The sequence below is a fragment of the Rhipicephalus microplus genome, chromosome 5 (genome assembly GCF_043290135.1).
Source record: "Rhipicephalus microplus isolate Deutch F79 chromosome 5, USDA_Rmic, whole genome shotgun sequence".
In the NCBI taxonomy this organism is placed as follows: Eukaryota; Metazoa; Arthropoda; class Arachnida; order Ixodida; family Ixodidae; genus Rhipicephalus; species Rhipicephalus microplus.
The window spans coordinates 98,296,255-98,311,786 of NC_134704.1; the positions used below are offsets into that span (position 1 = coordinate 98,296,255).

Sequence of the window (15,532 nt, forward strand, 5' to 3'; positions counted from 1 at the left end):
TTACTCAGCATTCACGCCTGCTATCTGGCCTTACTTGTTTGAGCTTACATAAACAGCGATATGAAATACGTCATTCTGCTCAGCAGCACAAAAGCACTTTGCCAACTATTTATATCCAACTGTAAGCATCCCGTGTTATTATTTGCAAAAAGTGATGTCATGGTTTCTTGTTTTCATTTTGTTTCGTATTGCTATTAAGGTTTAGACAGTACCAGCTGTGATTTGCCGCAAGCTAAGATTTTCATATATAGGGGAAAAGCCACTGCAAGGAACTAATACTGAAGATAGTAACGACACGTATAACTGACGGTGTAACCATTTTTTGGAGTACATGGCCAGTAATTGCGACATTACCATTTTAGGCACAACTTTAACATTCATGGTAATGGTGCATATAGAGCGGTGTGCACCTTACAATAGAGATCTTTAGGAACACAGTGGCTTTTGAAATCACATAGAGCACTGAAGTTTAAATAAAGAAATATTTGATTGTGTATCTGCATCCATACTCTTAGCTTCACCATTTGCCGAAGTAAAGTGATGTGGTTATGCCTTGCACACACTTTTGTTCTGCTGCGTTGAACATGGTTCTCGCAAGGTTAAATAAACCTTTCTAGATGAAGCTATATTGTCATTTATTGTGTATCTTATTTCCATAGAAGCTTATCCACACTCTCTTGGCTATTCTACAGATCCCTGCCGCTAAATTCGGACTCCAAGTCTTCGACACACTAGAACCAGTTCTTGCCGGTCTTTCATTACAAGATGGCACACCATAGACCGCAGTAGCCTTTCCGAGAAAAAGTCAAGCTTGCTTCTATATTTCATTGGAAAGCTAGAGGGCTACAGTCAAGAATGCCTTAGTGTAGACAGTTAATTTTTGTGAATAGGTTTCGCATCATCGTCATTTGTGAACCACATTTTTTTTTAAATACCTCGACTGTCAGGCTATCAATCGTTCGTTTCTTCATCGTGCACTGAGTGAAGTCAAGTTGCAGTGTATGTCCGCAAAGAACTCACTTATGTTCGCCAAAGAGTAGAGTCAACAATGAAAATCACTAGGTGTGTATATATGTTGAAAAGAATAAGTCGTTGTTTACGCTGATAGGCGCACATACAGCGCTTTCACGTCGACTTGATCAAGAGATATTAATTGATATATTTGCAACGGCTCCAGCACCTTGGATATTTATGGGTGACTTCAACACCCATCATCAACTGTGGGGAAGCATCAGGACAATTCGATGAGGTACGAACCTAGTTGATCTTGCATCAGAGCACGGGCTTCAGGTGCTGAACGACGGGAGCCCTACTTATCTCCGAGGAGTAACTTATAGCAGTTGCCTGGACTTGACATGAGTGTCGCATAGTATTGTCACGAAAGTTCAACGGTTCACAGATATTGAAACCCACGGCAGTGACAATATACCCACGTACGTGACAGTAAGAGGTCTAGACGAGTCTCCTTCCCCAGGATGCTCAAGACTTATTGACTGGAAAGAGTATCAGATATCAATGAAGAGCAAGTGCATGCACGTACTGCCGGAATCCATCAAAGAAGTGATTTGTTGTGCGATGGAAACTTCAACGAAAATTTGTCTAAAAGAATCAAGACGTACCGCACTCAACCAAGAGCTGGAGCAACTTCGAGCTGTCCGCCAGCGTACCGAATGACGATACAGGCACACGAAATCTATCTATTACCTCAGAAAATTCAGACGCATTCAGAAGAAAATCCAGCGTCGACTGCATAAACTCCAGGAACAACGATGAAAGAGTATTTGTGACTCGCTAGACCCACGAAAGCCACTGTCTTCCGTATGTAGAACTCTTCGAGGCATTCGCTCGCGTCCGCAACAACGTCATTCCATCGCTGCTTTGGCGCTACACCAACGTCACTCACAGCCTGATGTTTCTGGCAAATTTTGTGCAAAGATTGCCGGGGACATATGTAGACCGATCAACCTATTGCCACAGGACGTTACAGTCGCATGAGATGAACAAGTGAAGGTTGCATTCACTATGGAAGAACTTCACGCAGCATTGAACAACTGCAGGCACTCATCATCCACAGGTCCGGATGGAGTGACCTATGCTGCCCTACGTCAACCAGGCACGAAGGCACAACGCTGTCTCCTGGACATTTTTAATAGGTCTTGGCGTGGTGGTATATAGTGCCCGATGAGTGGAATTGCAGTCATCTGGTGCCTTTCTTGAAGCCCGGAAAGTCTCTATTGAATCTGGCATCACACAAACCTATATCACTAGCAAGCTGAGTTGGCAAAATCATGGAGAGGATGCTGCTGATTTGATTTATGATTGATATGTGGGGTTTAACGTCCCAAAAACACCATATGATTATGAGAGACGCCGCAGTGGCAGGCTCCGGAAATTCCGACCACCTGGGGTTCTTTAACATGCACCCAAATCTGAACACACGGGCCTACAACATTTCCGCCTCCAGCGGAAATGCAGCCGCCGCAGCTGGGATTTGATTCCGCGAGAGGATGCTGATGGCACGCATGGAATGGCACCTGGAACATTATAACATCTATCCTGATGCTATGGCTGGCTTTCGACGAGTTCGGTGTTCAAGCGATAACGTCATCGACTTAGTGACCTCTGTTCAACAATAGAAAACTAAGAAGCGGCTGTCGGTAGCTCCGTTCTTAGACGTGAAAAGTGCATACGACAACGTGACCTATGAGGCTGTCCTAAATGATTTCGAAGCAGCTGAACTTGGAGGTCGTGTCTTTCAATGTGTAAGAAGCTACCTCACAAACAGATCCATGTTTGTTCCAACTGAAGATGGGCCTACGAATAAGCATTTCGCAAGTCGTAGGGTGCCCCAAGGTGGCGTTTGAGTCCGACTCTTTTACACATGGTTCTGGTGGGTCTCACCGAAATGCTGCCACAGACGCCTTATATATCTCTCTACGCTGATGATATCTGCATCTGGGCGTCTGGCATGACGCGGCTTCAAGTGCGAGCAAGGTTACAGAAGGCGGCAACAATGACAGCGGCATACCTTCGCCAGCAAGGTTCGACTATCACCACAGAAAAATGCGTAGCGGTGGCGTTTACACGTAAACCGATGATTTTCTACCCATTGTGATCACTTGCATATAAGAGATGTAATAGATTCTTGGATGCCATCGTTGATAGTGACCTAACCTGGAGTCCACATATCACATACCTGAAAAAAAAAGCTCATTGGCATTGGGAATGTATTCAAGTTCATTGCCGGAAAATTATGGGGCCCCTCCGTGCACTCTATGCTGCAGCTTTATACAGCCGTCTTTCTTGGACATCTGCTGTACAGCCTTCCTGCCCTGTTCAACACGTGCAAGACTAACATACATGCACTACAGAGCGTACAAGCCCAAGCACTTCGGACATGTCTTGGCCTTCCAAGATGCTCGTCGTCAGTGGCAACAGTTGTTGTCACACAAAAACAGCCGGTCTCAACGTATATCATTGTCGATACGGTGAGAGCGCACATTCGGCATTTATCACAGCTTCCGTCACATCATTTAGCGTGCTTGACAATGCGGAGCCCCATTGCTTCGTTCTGCGGTATTGTGACGAATCACTAGGACATATTAACGCCTGGGTTCGAACCTGCGATGCGTCCAGCATCTGCGTTATGGAGTCTCCGTCAACGTGACGTGCGCTTATCGGTTCCTGGGACCGTTAAGAAGGCAGGCATGTCACCGCTAGCCTTGAAGCGATTGACTTTGCATCTGTTGCACGAAACGTACTTTGACCGCGTAGATTTTTACACCGATGGCTCCAATAATTTCAACAGCTCCACAGGAGCAGTGGTTGTTGCATCTGGTAATGTGTTGCTTCAATATAAGCTCTCTCACACCACGACGTCGACAGCAGCAGAACTCGCAGAACATCAAGGTGCAGTCAAGTACATCCTTCGGCAGCAACCTAATCAATGGGCCATCTTTTGCGACTTGAGGTCAGTATTACAGACACAACGGTTCGCTATAAAGAACGGGTTACACGAACAATCAGTAAATCAGATAAGGCATGACTACCACGAAGCACTCGAGGAAGGTCATGATATCGTATCTCAATAGTTGCCGAGTGATTGTGGAATTGTCGGCAATAACCACACGGATGAAGCTGCTCGATTGGCTCATGACCAAGACGTGCAGGCGCCAATACCATTCTTGAGAACGGGTGCTGAAAGGCGACTACAATCACATGCTCACCGTATGACTACCCTACGATTGAATACTCCGGGTTTCTCCAACGCGCGCCTGTATTCGAATGACCCAAACTTGCAACTTCGTTTGCCATTCAGGCTCCCACGACGCGCTCAAACTTTGCTGTGCCGCATGTGGTTGGGCGTGGCATTCACGAATGCGTATACTCTTGTCTTCTTAGAATGGCGAGAAGTTCGGCATGCAACATTTGTGCCTTCGAGGAGAAGCTTGAGCATATTCTATGCCACTGTCCACCATACCAGTCTGAACGACGTATTATGGAAGCCAAGCTCCGTCAGCTGGATTCACGACCACTTACAGAAAATATCTTGGGCCTTTGCCGACAGTTTCGCATAAGCACAAAGCCACGAAAGCCCTCTTGTGCTTCTTAAGGACCACGGGACTTCACGAGCACTTGTGAAAGAACAGCGTGAGACTGTACTGTGTAGTCTCGAGCTGACTATTCAATCTTCTGTTTCTCACTCCTTTTCTTTCCTATCTCTTTCTTTTCTATCATTCCCCCTTTACCCCAAGCCAACCGAGGCAAGCTTGGTTAACCTCCTTGCTTTTCCTCTCTATTTCTTTTCTCTCTCTCTCTCTTGCTTCAATTTTCGTTCACGGTCAACGCTGCACCTTCACTCACAACCGCCACCGAAACAGGCATTTCGTCAAAACGAGCTTTTAGTACTATCGTCGGAAAATGCAAAATTAAAGTAGCAGGCGAAGTGCCAAGCTACAAAAGTAGGGCTTTGAGAATTTAAATGCCACTGCTATTTTATCAAACCAACACCGTAAAGCGTTTGCGATACCTTTGTACGTCTTGGTATAATATATAATACAGGAAGGTCGCCTGCAGCAGCATTGAAGGATAAAAATTAAGAGTGACCTGTTAACAGTTCTAACCTGTCACACATTAAAACACACAGGGACAGTCGGGCATAGAACCCGATAAAGTCTTTGAACAACGACGTCGCCTTCATTGCGCCCTCTGTATGCTTCTGAATAGTGATAATTTTAACCCTACTCTGCGAGCAATACAAATAAAATAGTTGCTATACCATAGAATTTATTTCTAGGTAAGACCTGGTAGTTTTCAGAGGAACGGTAAACAAATTACACACGACCATATGGTTTCCCACTCTCATGCAAAAAATCACCGGTGCTCCTGTGAACCTCATCGAAGCTACCCACACTGTAGCACTGGGACTTGCAAACCGTGCAGCCTTAAGCCAAGAGCATGCTGAGAAACAACTTAATCAAGCTCATCTACCCAGAACGCAGAGTCATTCCCCCTCGGCACAGTAAACTAAATAAAGCTCAAGCCGTAAGGCAACAAGAACCTATCTGAACCCACTGTTAACAAACAACATTTATCCGGAATTCTCTACTCCTACAACGTGCGATGAATGCCAAGACACCGTAGATCTGATATGTTCTGGCGTTGGTGCGCCTTTGCGCAGTGATAAGGAAAACACCGATGAGTGACGGGACACAAAAGACTATACGCAGTCTCCCATTAGGACAGTTATGAACAGTCCAACGGGTCTTCAAAGCCGCCGGAAGGCTAGGTTTTCAGTCGCAATGTGACAGCAACCCACTTCGAGCTAGAAAACAAGTGGCACCAGACCATGAGTGGGCGAACTCTCTCATGAGTCCACTGACTCGAACTCATTCAGACTGAGATCAAACCATAGTTCAGAGTCTTAGTGAACCCGGCCTAGTGTATTTTGGTGAGTCCGAGAGAGTTCAGTTGATTAAAATTTTATGAAGTGTAAGTCCGAGTGAGCCTAACTCAGGAAAATATTGGTTATAATCTTAGTCCGAGTGAGTTCAAAATGCAAGAAAAATTTCTTGAGGGAGTCTTTGTGAGTTAACCTATTGCCGAGCTATATACCCTGAGGACAATAATAATGTTCGGTCACCCGGCTATCTATCCTATTACCGAATTGCTGAAGCATGTCGACCCCATGCAATAGGTTTCCCACGTTGATATACAGTTAACGTCCCCGGAGCAGTATGTTATATTACGCTAAAATAGTCTGCGACTGCTCCGTTTACAAAGCAGTAAAAAGAGCAGTACAACATTTTACAAAGGTGAAATCTCGAAATTTTATTTAGGCGAATAACTTATGTACACTTTACAAAATCTTGAAAAGAACGCCACTACGAGAAATCAGCTGTTAGACGAGGGGGTAGCTGGCCTGAGATGCTATGCCGCATTGGTTGTTGTTGTCACGGGACATAAGGATGTAGCCCTGGTCTCCCCAGGATTCAGCCCAGCTGCAATATATTAGAGAATAAAATGTAAACAAAAAAGAGGCACCAGGTCGAAGGTCGTACTGGAGAAAAGATCGTTTGAGGCAGGAGTAGTAAAATGGCCGTGAAATGTCACTTCTTTAGAAAATTCACGAGGATTGGTATTGTTCTCACCTGTTCTTGACGAGCCAGTACTTCTTCCCACCCTTAACACCATAGCCGACAACGAGTACACCGTGGTCCAGATCTTCACTGCTACACTCGGGCTCATCGTACACTCCTGAAACAACCCGACAAAAGAAAACAAAATCACGCTACGTTCTCCACTAGTCATCAAGAGAACTTACAGAAACGAAAAGATAGCTTTCACAGCTTGCTGGCCTCATGAATCAGCCAGAGATAGGAAGTTTACGAGAATTCACAGGCCCTTGCTGTATACACCTTGTGTGAAATCGCTGCCATTTGTTGACGATTGTGTGCATGGCCGCCATGTTAGAGGCTCAGCGCGGTGCAGTACGCAGAGTCCGGGCAGGTCGACGTGCGTTTACGTATACGTAAGGCGTATCGACGTGAGCCGTGTATTAGCTGATAATCGCAATGCCAACGTGTTGCTCTGTGTCTTAATTGCAGCACATCAAGAGGAAATTTGAATGCTGAAAGAAAAAGGTAAGCCATAAACGTTGTCGCTTGCTAAAAATTGCGAAACATTTCTTTGTGTACTGCAAGCACTTTTTGCTACTATCTGTATATCTATTTATCTATCCACTTACATGTGGGTACTCTCCTTATCACTTCCTTAACGTGACCCGTGAATCAAAATTAGTTGGGCGGGCAAGGTAGTTTGACAACTATGACGCGCTGGCCAAGACACGAATAATGTCACAACCCTGCCACGTACGTCGTGAAACACTTCCCGCCAGACAGTGGCGCCTACCTGCGAGCGTGTATGTGGCACTGTTATGCGGGTATGGGCCACCGGTGATATACACTAACAGAAGACCAGAAATGACGAGAACACACATAGAAAATTTTTGCGCGTGAGCGTTAAAAAAAAACCTGACATTAGTGGCATTGACCCGACGAATGCAATGAAGAAATGTCAGGGTCCCAGCAGGAATCAAGCCCTAGCATTTTGCATGGCAATCAGGCATTCTACAACAGAGCCGCGCCAAGTCTCGGAAGTACTTTTCAAATAGACCCCAGTGTTTGTGAAACGTCAATTGTGGTTGCGGTAATGGCTATTCAATTTTATAACCATTACTTATGTACTTCTAAAAAGCAACTGTCCCGACATATGAAATTCAATTGTAGTTGGGTGTAATGCGCTGAAGTTAATATACACAGCGGTTTCAAGGGGTACCATCCTCGCGAGCACCAGCGCTTCATATGAGCATATCGCTTCTGGTGTTGCTAATACTAATGACCCTGTTGTCACAGTTGCGCACGTGCAAACAACTTGTTATATAAACACCTGCATCTCTTCAATCTAAGTCTGTGCGTGCGACATCTATATAAAAACCTTAGGTTCATTTCATGACAAGTCACTCAGTCAAAATATTACAACACGTTTCTTCACACAACGTCGATTCCCAAAGCAGGTGGAATCTGCAGTTGTTTTTTTCTTTTTACAGCGAATAGCCTTTCCGGCATGTGCTCCAGCTACTGCTTCCAAAACACGCGTTTTCGTTCTCCTTTCTCAGCAAGTAAGATATGCAATAGCAATTGTACTCGTGTTCTGATAAATTCCTGCACGCCGAAGCAAGGCAGTTGAAGCAAGCGTTTCTGCTTGCAGCCGTTGACCGTGTGAGCGCGACTCGTACGCTTCAGGCTGCAGCTACTTTCACGCAACGAACTTTATGCCTACATTTCGCTTGAGGTGTTTTGTTTATTACGCTTGGGTAACGGCACACGCTGAACTGGAAGAAAGTGCGTGTCATCGGTTCGTTCTGATAAGGTAGCAACGGTGCTAAAACCTCCTTGTTTCATAGTGTTTCGTTCTCTCTTCTGGAGTGTGACAAGCTACCGTTTTATGGGATGACCTGCGCATGACTGCATTTGTAGCGTTTGAATTTCTAGCATGACTGCATTTCTAGCATTTTATGTGCTTGGCACATTCAACGAAATGCAGGCACGTGCAATTAATTAGCCACGATAAAGCTCGCTGCGTGAAGGTCGCTTCCCTGTGAATCGTACGAGTCGATTTCACTTGGTAAATGGCTGCTAGCGAAAACATTGCAAAAACTGCCTTAATTCGGCGCGCAGAAATTAGTGAGAACACAAGTAGAATTTCTATTGCGTGTCCTATTTGCTTGGAAAGACGAGTGCCGAAAAAATGCATAAATTGACGTTTTCCGGGAGCAGTAGCTGGAACACAGTTTAGAAATATCGTTAGCTTGAAAAAATAAGAAGCCATACCCTTTTTTTTTATTTAGGCAATTCGAGTTCCTCCCTTTGTGTAGCAAGGGACACACCAATACATCAGCATTGCAACTATTAGCCAATAAGTGCCTCTTGTCGATACGTCTTACGTATACGTATACTCAAACACACTCTGACTGTTTGTACTGTGCCGCGCTGAGCCTATTACACGATGGTATGCAGATGACAATATACAGATGACAGGAATTTAGCATAAGTTGCATAAAAATTATGAAAGTGCTCAATTTCTTTCGGGAATAGTCCCATTTTTAGCCAGTGTAATAGTGGTCAGCAGAAACGTTTTTTATTAAGAAATGAGAAAATTATTTTGCTGCTCACGTGCAGTGTCATGTTACTCTTCATTACCAATAAACTGAAAAATGGCGACCAAATAAGCATCTGAAAAAGCCTTTTCAGTTTGATGAAGGAACTTCTATGACATGAACTAATAAGCATGAAGGCCACAGTATGCCCTGGGTATCTGCTATAATTTTGCGATCGAAGTTGGTGAAAAAAGCACTCGACAACCGTAATATCTAGCTTGACACAGTCTAATGATAGTAAGTAGTGGTGCGTGACGTCTCTAAATATCGCTATTCGATCGGGTTCAGCAATAGACTTGTAGAAATATGGCCTCAGTGTTCACTGGATGCATTTTGTATGAAATAGAGCCATTTTCTTACTAAGGGAACCTAAACTCGAAAAGTTACGTAACTGTTTCGGACCACAGCGAAATATCCTGCGTATCACTTCTTAAGCACTATTCACTGACTGCACATATACGTATTTACCTTCGGAATACAGCTGGAATGATGAGTGACTAGCGTCAATAGCCACAGAGATGGGGCCGACCGTAGCAACGGCCTTCTTCAGGTCATCCTCAGAACCCGCCTTGATTTCCACATAGCCGGTGTCGGTTGCTCCAACATCTTCCTTCTTGAAACGACACTCGCCATCCTGCGCGCAAGCATACTCTGTTATATGAGGACCCACAAACAACTTACGACAATGCTCAAATCACCTCAAGATGTCGGCTAAACATTGTGGGACAACAGTCCTCGCACACTGGGAAACTTGTACTTGACAAATGCCTCCTTTACTTAGCCAGAAATTGTCTCTTACAGGATGCCCGACAATGCTGGCTTATATCTTGAAGCAATCGTTATAAAAGAGTATGGGCAATTTTAAGCTCTGAGAAAGGCTGAGGCCAGTAAAGAGAACGGCTAAACCAGGCCAAGCCGATCTGGATGCTCTGCGCCGGAGGAGACTAGAATAGAGGTTAAGGGAAAGCGATGAATTTAGGCTTTGCATAGAAACAGAAGTGCATCCAGACAGAAACGTGGACAGTGTAAACTACGGCACACAAAATATGACGGCTTGTGTGTGTCAAGGAAAGCATAAAAGTGTTTTGTGGCACAGCGCATCGTCCATGGTCGCACGATCTCGTGTTTAGCAAGAACCTTGGGTTAGTAAAAAGCCGGTCATCTACTATGCCTTATTAGCTCAAAAGTTCTGAACAGCGAGCGGAATCATTGTGGAATTATATTGTCCGTCAGTCAAGCCGCTTCGCAGTAATACATCTTACACCGTCGAGATTGATTATGCCACCCACTATGCTCATTCCATATGTTCATGGCTGCCTGCGTGATCTATGCTGTTTTTAGAAGTCAGAACCGTTTTCAGAACTTCCAGATAGCCGAATTTAACAAACATAATACAATTCCTTACCACAGCCTCATATGGGTAGCTTTTTTCCGTGTCGATACCATCGTTTGCCTTGATGTACTTAAAGGCGTCCTCCATGAGACCACCCTCACAGCCGTTGTTGCCGAAGGACTGAGAACAGTCAACCAAGTTTTGTTCACTGAGGGAAACGAGCTCCCCGTTCTTCAGGAAATGCTGCCCCTCCAGAGATCCAGTCTGTGAAAAAAAAATCAATGTTTTGTTCGCGATCGAAAACAAATACACGAAAGGTTTCTAATTATTGCATTTTAAGAGTAGCTGATGAGCGATACAACGGTCAAGCCGAATGTTGCCCGCTGATTGTTCGGTGTAAACAATTCGATATGCACGTCTTTTTCTTGAAAGTTTTTTGTTGCGTATCATTATCTGGCTAGCTGTACGTAGCCTCGCTTCGCCTAACTAATGAAGGAGTACACTGGCAAAGTTTCTGGATGTTTTGTTTTCCTCTTATTTGATTAGCCGTTGTATTGTTACATGCCGGCTGCTGGTAGCCATCTTTTTTAACCCTGCAACTTGAGCTAAGAACGCTTCACACGCTCACTTAGATGTGCGTGCAGAGCACCGAACACCAATCATGGGGATGAAATTCGAACTAGACAAGCGCTGTGTGTGTCTCACCGCATTTATAATATTGCATCGTGACAACCTCAGTGCTAAATTGCATGGACTATTCATGAAGTTGTTACAAATGTTTCAATGAAGCAGGAACTCACAGTGCTGAAGGCCCAGCAGGACCCGCACTGTCCCTGGTCCTTGACGGGTGTGACAGCTCCTTTTTTGCGCCAGTCGACAGCTTTTGGCAGGCTGCTGTCATTGACGTTTGCTGGTGGCAGGAAGGTAGATCCACCGGATTTGCGGCTTCCGTGGTAACCGTTGAAGATCCTGGCGAATTCGTGTGCCAGCTTTGTGCGAAAACAAAAGAGAGAGGTATCGTTACTCAATGACACTACGATTTCGACGTGAGCTTCGCGGTTACCCGAAGGAATTAACTGAGAAAAAGAAATGAGGGCATCGTCTGCATTGTGTGATTAACTTTTGATACGAGACAACGTAAGCATAATATTAGGCACTAGACGTGCAAACATCAACACAAGAAAATTCTGGGCAACACTAACCGAGTTTCTGTGGTCTTGCGCCCCTGTTCGCACTTCTAAACTGATTTACTATGAGTCTCTAGTCTACCATTAATTTATTCAATTTAAACTCAGGCATCATGTTGAACTTCTATCACTTATGTTGTGCTGAATCTTCAAATATAACGAAAAAGTGGTATTTTCTGCTCCATCAACTGTACACGATTTCAAGAGAAAGGCCAACTTTTTGAGCGAAACGTAGTTTTTCTTGAACTACTGTGAGAATATCAGCATCAAACAGACACAACCTCCGTCCTACATTTCATTTTTTAGAAAACTCTCAACACGCACTATTCCTTCTGAAGCCTCACATCCGTAACTGGTGGTTGTCTTAAATAAAAGAACGAAAGACGGCTCTTTATGGTTATCGGTGGCCGCAATTGTGTTGTTCAGAAATAAACAAAACCATAAATGCATTTGCTAACCTACCAACAAAAAGCCGTTAGTGTTCTCTAATTACAATATTTTACTGTTAACACTGTCAGAATATGCATACCAATAATTTTGAGGTCTGGCACATTTTATTGCAAATTTGGTAATTTGTATTTCAGGCTTTTTACTCACGCGGATAGTACGTGTAGCCATTTGGTTAAGTTAGCTCTAGTGGGCTGTCCTTCATGCTAATCGGAGGTCACCAGACTAATTATTAGGAGGTGATAATTAGAGTAAATCCGCTTCTAGTGCAGAATTAACAGCACATACAATATAACGTTTGTGGGCTTCTATGTTTGATCAATTATATTCTGCGCAACCTGTGGAACAGCGTACGTTTCAACAAAGCAGGCAAAGATAGTTCTGGGTCTTTCCCACATTAAACAAATAAACCAAAATGGGCAAAGTCCTTCTTATCAACAAATGTGACCAGATAGCTATTGTGAATTTTCTCATACAACGTAAGTATTACAGGTTACTTCCAGTTGCTTTAACAAAAAACTATTCAACGTAACAATTTTCCTCACCAGATCGCCGAACTGGTTCATTCCGAGCTTGTAAGAAACGAGACCCTTGGCGTACTTAGCGTTGTGCTTGGCAATGATTAGGCTGTTCTCCGTGAAAATCTTGAACCTCAGGAGCTCCTCCATGTGTGACTGGTAGGTTTTTTCTGGAAAATTGGATTAAGCACCAAACTGAACATATTTTTCTCGAATGCTGCGATAGCATAGCACTTTAGGATCCACCTTAAGGTTCTTATTTTTTTAGTAGAATTCATAAAACTTTCACTGAATAGACTATACGAGCCACATCGTGAGTATCTTTTTATTTGCCTAACGGGTTCTTTTTATTGCAGGTTCTAGGTTGCTTGTTAGAATACTAATTGCTTCTGTAGTCGTATACAACGCAATAAGTTCAAAGATTGGCCAACACTGATGACTAAAGCATTGTATCCTATTGCTTTGACGACTGAAGAAATGCTTTCACGACTTGTCTCGAAAGACAAGGTTAATGGCGTTAATGGCCGTATGATTGATGCTGCCAGCATGAAGCGAGTGCCCATTATTTTGTAGTCATATGCATCCACCTTTGAGAACAGTTTACTGCAGAACTGTAGAGTTCTATCTGACTATAGATACATAAAATGATGTCTCGTACTTTTTATAATGATAGATAGATAGATAGATAGATAGATAGATAGATAGATAGATAGATAGATAGATAGATAGATAGATAGATAGATAGATTTTGTTGTTGCTCAATACAATAATATGGTCGCAACATTTTTGTTTGCATTTTTTCGCGTGATTCTAATTTCACGCTAAGCGTGCTTTGTGCCGTTTTTCGACAACCGGCTTTCTCTACGTAATCTAGGTGCGTCGAATGACATAGGTTGGAATGACGTACAACTGACCAGTTCTCCCATGGAACAACAACCTTTACGCACCTTTCTCGCGTTTCCTTTTTAAAAAATGGTTCGTCTCGCTACTTTAGTATTTACAGTGTTGTGTCATGAATATTAGCATTCGCCCTCTGTGACCCGGAAGAAACGATGAAGAATAGATGAGGAATATATATTTACGCTGCAGAAGGGCAGCCCAAGTATGTATATTTGTGTAAAGGTGTAGAACGTAAGACACATCTTGCTTACATAGAGGAAGAACATTCTAAGGTATGGTTGAGAGAACGAAATTGTTAACTGAAAAAAATACTTACTGTGGGTAGTTTTAAATGCCTCCCATTGGGTGCGTAGGATTTCTTGAGAGCTTGCAGCAACAGTTACCGCCACAATGGCGCAAAGTACGCTTAATCTAAGCATGGTGGATGCAACAAAAATTCACCTGCAATTAAAAAAAAAGTTATTCGTGCGTTTCAGTGGAGTCTTTTCTTTGTACCTAATATAAAATAAAAAGACACTTAGATAACACTTGTTTAACTAGACTGACAATGAACCTAATTTCTCGCCACGAGGAAGCCTCACTTAAAGATAGGATTACTGCAGTTCAAGCTGCAGTTTTGCTTTAGCGTAAGACATCACGTGAACAATTCTTAATTCTGGAGCCTTAGGCATTATAGCGTGAGTTTTACTTTTTAGGCTACTCTTATGTTATTTGAGTTGTGCTTCATACAGTGGCATATTAAGCAGAGTGCGATTTTTGAGCTCCACTCAGCCCCGAGAAGAGCACTCGCTAGCAGGCGCCGAGATGCAGCATCGATCTTTAGAAATGCGTATGGTATGGTACGACAAAAATTTAATAACACGAACACAAAAACAAAAAATGACAAATTGTGCACAGATGACTCAAAGCAACAGTACGTTTGTAATGTATGAACGTGAACTACACGACAAAAACGGTCAATGCAAGTTACTATTTGCCGGTAGAGTAGAGCACTGCGTACAATTCTGACAAGACGAAATTACTTTCGTTAGTTTAGAATCGTCAAACACCGGGCTGTGTTCACCATGCACTGTTAGCTTAGGATGGCAGGAATAACTTGAACCAACCGTGATACTGACTGTTTTTAGCATATACGTAAACAAGGAGTCTGTGAAAATACGTAAGTAATTAAGGTCAAGCACCTAACATAACCGGCAAAAGAGCAACGCCTTGCAAGCGATTGCGCACATAAAATGAGGAACCCGTTGATCACTGCCAGACTTACCTGGTGGGGAGCTATACTCTTTCAATGCACCCTTAGGTGTCGACGGTGGCATAAGATGGCTCTTATACCCTTCCATATGAAGCTGCTTATCAGACACCTATAGCAATATCATTATCGGTATTGATCGAGTCGAGAGAAAGTCCACGAGACCCATCAGAAGCGATAAGCCAACCTCATGTCGCTCTCTCGATGCAGCTCGTGCAGCGAAGCCATTGTTTTACGAAACAATCGAATTCCACCGCCAGCTGCATCACGTGCGTGAGATAAGGCGCCCTTGCGGATGAACTGCTACCAACACGCGTGGGTGCGAGCACCGCCTTCATGGTTGCCATCAACGCGACTTTTCTTAGGTTTCGGAAGATGTAATATGTCTGCCCGTTGCACACTAATTGGTTACCTAAAGAGCAGTATTTATCGGCAAGGGAGTCACAGTGGTTCTTTTCAGAGGCGCGAGATAGGTTTTTTTTTTTCATCAGGCACAGTTAATTCGACGTTTTCTGTGATTAGGGCAAGAAGAACACCATTGAAAAGGGCTGCAATAAAACTGAAGAAGAACATTTGAACACTGTGTTTTGTTACGACAAGAAATTTATGACCAATAATATATATATATATATATATATATATATATATATATATATAATATATATATATATATATATATAT

General features: G+C 43.4%; 1 protein-coding gene across 1 annotated transcript in view; it reads right to left on the minus strand.

Moving 5' to 3' along the window:
• The window catches only part of LOC119174298 (uncharacterized), a 46,902-nt gene extending 31,884 nt beyond the window's left edge, over positions 1-15,018 (minus strand). Inside the window, exons 1-8 of the mRNA XM_075894548.1 lie at positions 14,867-15,018; positions 13,919-14,043; positions 12,730-12,872; positions 11,351-11,539; positions 10,623-10,814; positions 9,686-9,851; positions 6,651-6,756; positions 6,407-6,500 (exon numbers count right to left, since the gene is read on the minus strand). Coding sequence (XP_075750663.1) covers positions 6,407-6,500; positions 6,651-6,756; positions 9,686-9,851; positions 10,623-10,814; positions 11,351-11,539; positions 12,730-12,872; positions 13,919-14,021 — 993 coding nt within the window. The 5' untranslated portion in view covers positions 14,022-14,043; positions 14,867-15,018. The remainder of the gene's footprint in view (positions 1-6,406; positions 6,501-6,650; positions 6,757-9,685; positions 9,852-10,622; positions 10,815-11,350; positions 11,540-12,729; positions 12,873-13,918; positions 14,044-14,866) is intronic.
• Positions 15,019-15,532: the final 514 nt, after the last annotated feature.